The sequence below is a fragment of the Grampus griseus genome (assembly GCF_964374135.1).
Source record: "Grampus griseus genome assembly, chromosome: 18".
Taxonomy (NCBI): Eukaryota; Metazoa; Chordata; class Mammalia; order Artiodactyla; family Delphinidae; genus Grampus; species Grampus griseus.
Genome location: NC_139012.1, coordinates 24,356,828 through 24,358,673, shown reverse-complemented (window position 1 = coordinate 24,358,673; position 1,846 = coordinate 24,356,828). Strand labels below are relative to the sequence as shown.

At 38.2% G+C, this 1,846-nt stretch overlaps 1 protein-coding gene across 1 annotated transcript; it reads right to left on the bottom strand.

Moving 5' to 3' along the window:
* Nucleotides 1-286: 286 nt before the first annotated feature.
* Nucleotides 287-1,131, bottom strand: LOC309836054 (small ribosomal subunit protein eS6). Its single transcript, XM_082675815.1, has one exon. The coding sequence runs from the start codon at nt 1,089-1,091 to the stop codon at nt 342-344; it is 750 nt and encodes a 249-aa protein (XP_082531941.1). The 5' UTR covers nt 1,092-1,131; the 3' UTR covers nt 287-341.
* Nucleotides 1,132-1,846: the final 715 nt, after the last annotated feature.

Here is a 1,846-nt window from a genome sequence, read left to right as displayed (position 1 = left end):
CAAAGCAGAGAAACCGATGAGTCCCTTGTTGAAAAAAGTAAAGTATTAAGTCATGTCACCTAAGTCCTGTTTGTTTCCTACTTGCAGATACCTCAGACTCAGGCTTTTGGTGATCTTGATTTTCTGTTTCTCAGAATCATTCAGTTGGCAATGAGATGTACTTAAGAGAGGATCGTGAGAAACTGATCCCTATCTCGATAAAATGATGGCTTTGTATATTATTTCTGCTGCTGGATGTGCTAGAAATACTTAAGAATAAATTTGTAAACTCTGTGAAAGATAGCTATTTTTTTTTTTTTTTTTGATGTCTGATCTTATTTATTTGTTACTCTAAAAACATCTCATTTTTGACTGGACTCAGACTTAGAAGTAGAAGCTCTCAGAGAGGACAGCCTCCGTCTCTTGGCAATCTGTTCCTGGCGTTTTTCTTTGGCCTCCTTCATTCTCTTGGCCAAAAGTTTAGCATATTCTGCAGCCTCTTCCTTATTTTTCTTAGTACGCTGTTTCTTCAGAGCAATTCGCCGACGTTTGTGTTGCAGAACACGTGGAGTAACAAGACGCTGAATCTTGGGTGCTTTGGTCCTAGGTTTCTTACCTTCTTTGTTTAGGGGCTTTCTCACAACATACTGGCGGACATCATCTTCTTTAGAGAGATTGAAAAGTTTGCGGATTCTGCTAGCTCTTTTGGGCCCCAGGCGACGAGGCACAGTAGTATCAGTGAGTCCAGGAATATCCTTCTCCCCTTTTTTTACAATGACCAAATTGAGAACGCTCAGATTGGCATCCACAATGCAGCCCCGTACAGATTTGCGCTTTCTTTCTCCAGTCCTCCTTGGTCTGTAACAGGAATGCCCCTTACTCAGTAGCAGGCGGACTCGGCCATGGGTCAAGACACCCTGCTTCATGGGGAAACCCTGTTTGTCGTTCCCACCACTGATTCGGACCACATAACCCTTCCATTCTTCACCCAGAGCGTCAGCAGCAACTTCTGTGGCCATACGCTTCTCATAAAAGGTTCGAAGTTTTCGTTCATCGTCCACTTCAATGAGTTTCTGGCAGCCAGTGGCCGGGAAAGAGATGTTCAGCTTCATTCTGAAGCTGCCGACCGCCTCCGAGGCGCCACGAAAAAGAGGAAAGATAGCTATTTTAATAAAGAGATGGAAAATGTTTCTTAGAAATCAACCCTTGGTACCCCATAAAAAAAACTTTTAAAAATATTAGATAAAAAGCCAAATGTTTTGAGAAGAAATGTCATAAAATCAAGAAAAGTTTTGAAAAAAAAAAAAAAAGAATCAGAAAAAAAGGGACCAAAGAAAACAGTATGAACACTACAAGTACTATAAATAATTACAAGGGAATATTAAATATGGCATTAAAAATTAAGCAACCTTGGTTCAGTCCATAGCTATCTAATGCAGCATATAATGATTGGTCTCTAGCAGCTTTGCTTCTTTATGTTTTTAGAGAAACAACATAAGTAGAAGAAAATTGAGTAAAAGAAGGTATAAGTCCATGGCACATATTGGGCAGATTTACAAAATCTGAGAACTTTGTGCCAAGACCCAGGACAGAATCTCAGTGACTTTTCAATTTATATTTTTTAAAAAACATTGATAAGGCTATTTTTATCAGTACCAGCAGTGAAATATAAGAAATATAACCAGAAATAAAGGATTTATTCATATCCTTAAAGCAATAGATGCCCATGAGAAATACACAAAATACGTTTCAATTTAGGTATTTGAAGCATGGAAGCATTAATTCTCAGTACATAATATGAATTGCATGGCAACTAGGTCTTGGGAAAAAATATGAGTGTATCAAATTAGATAATTAGATAATTTAG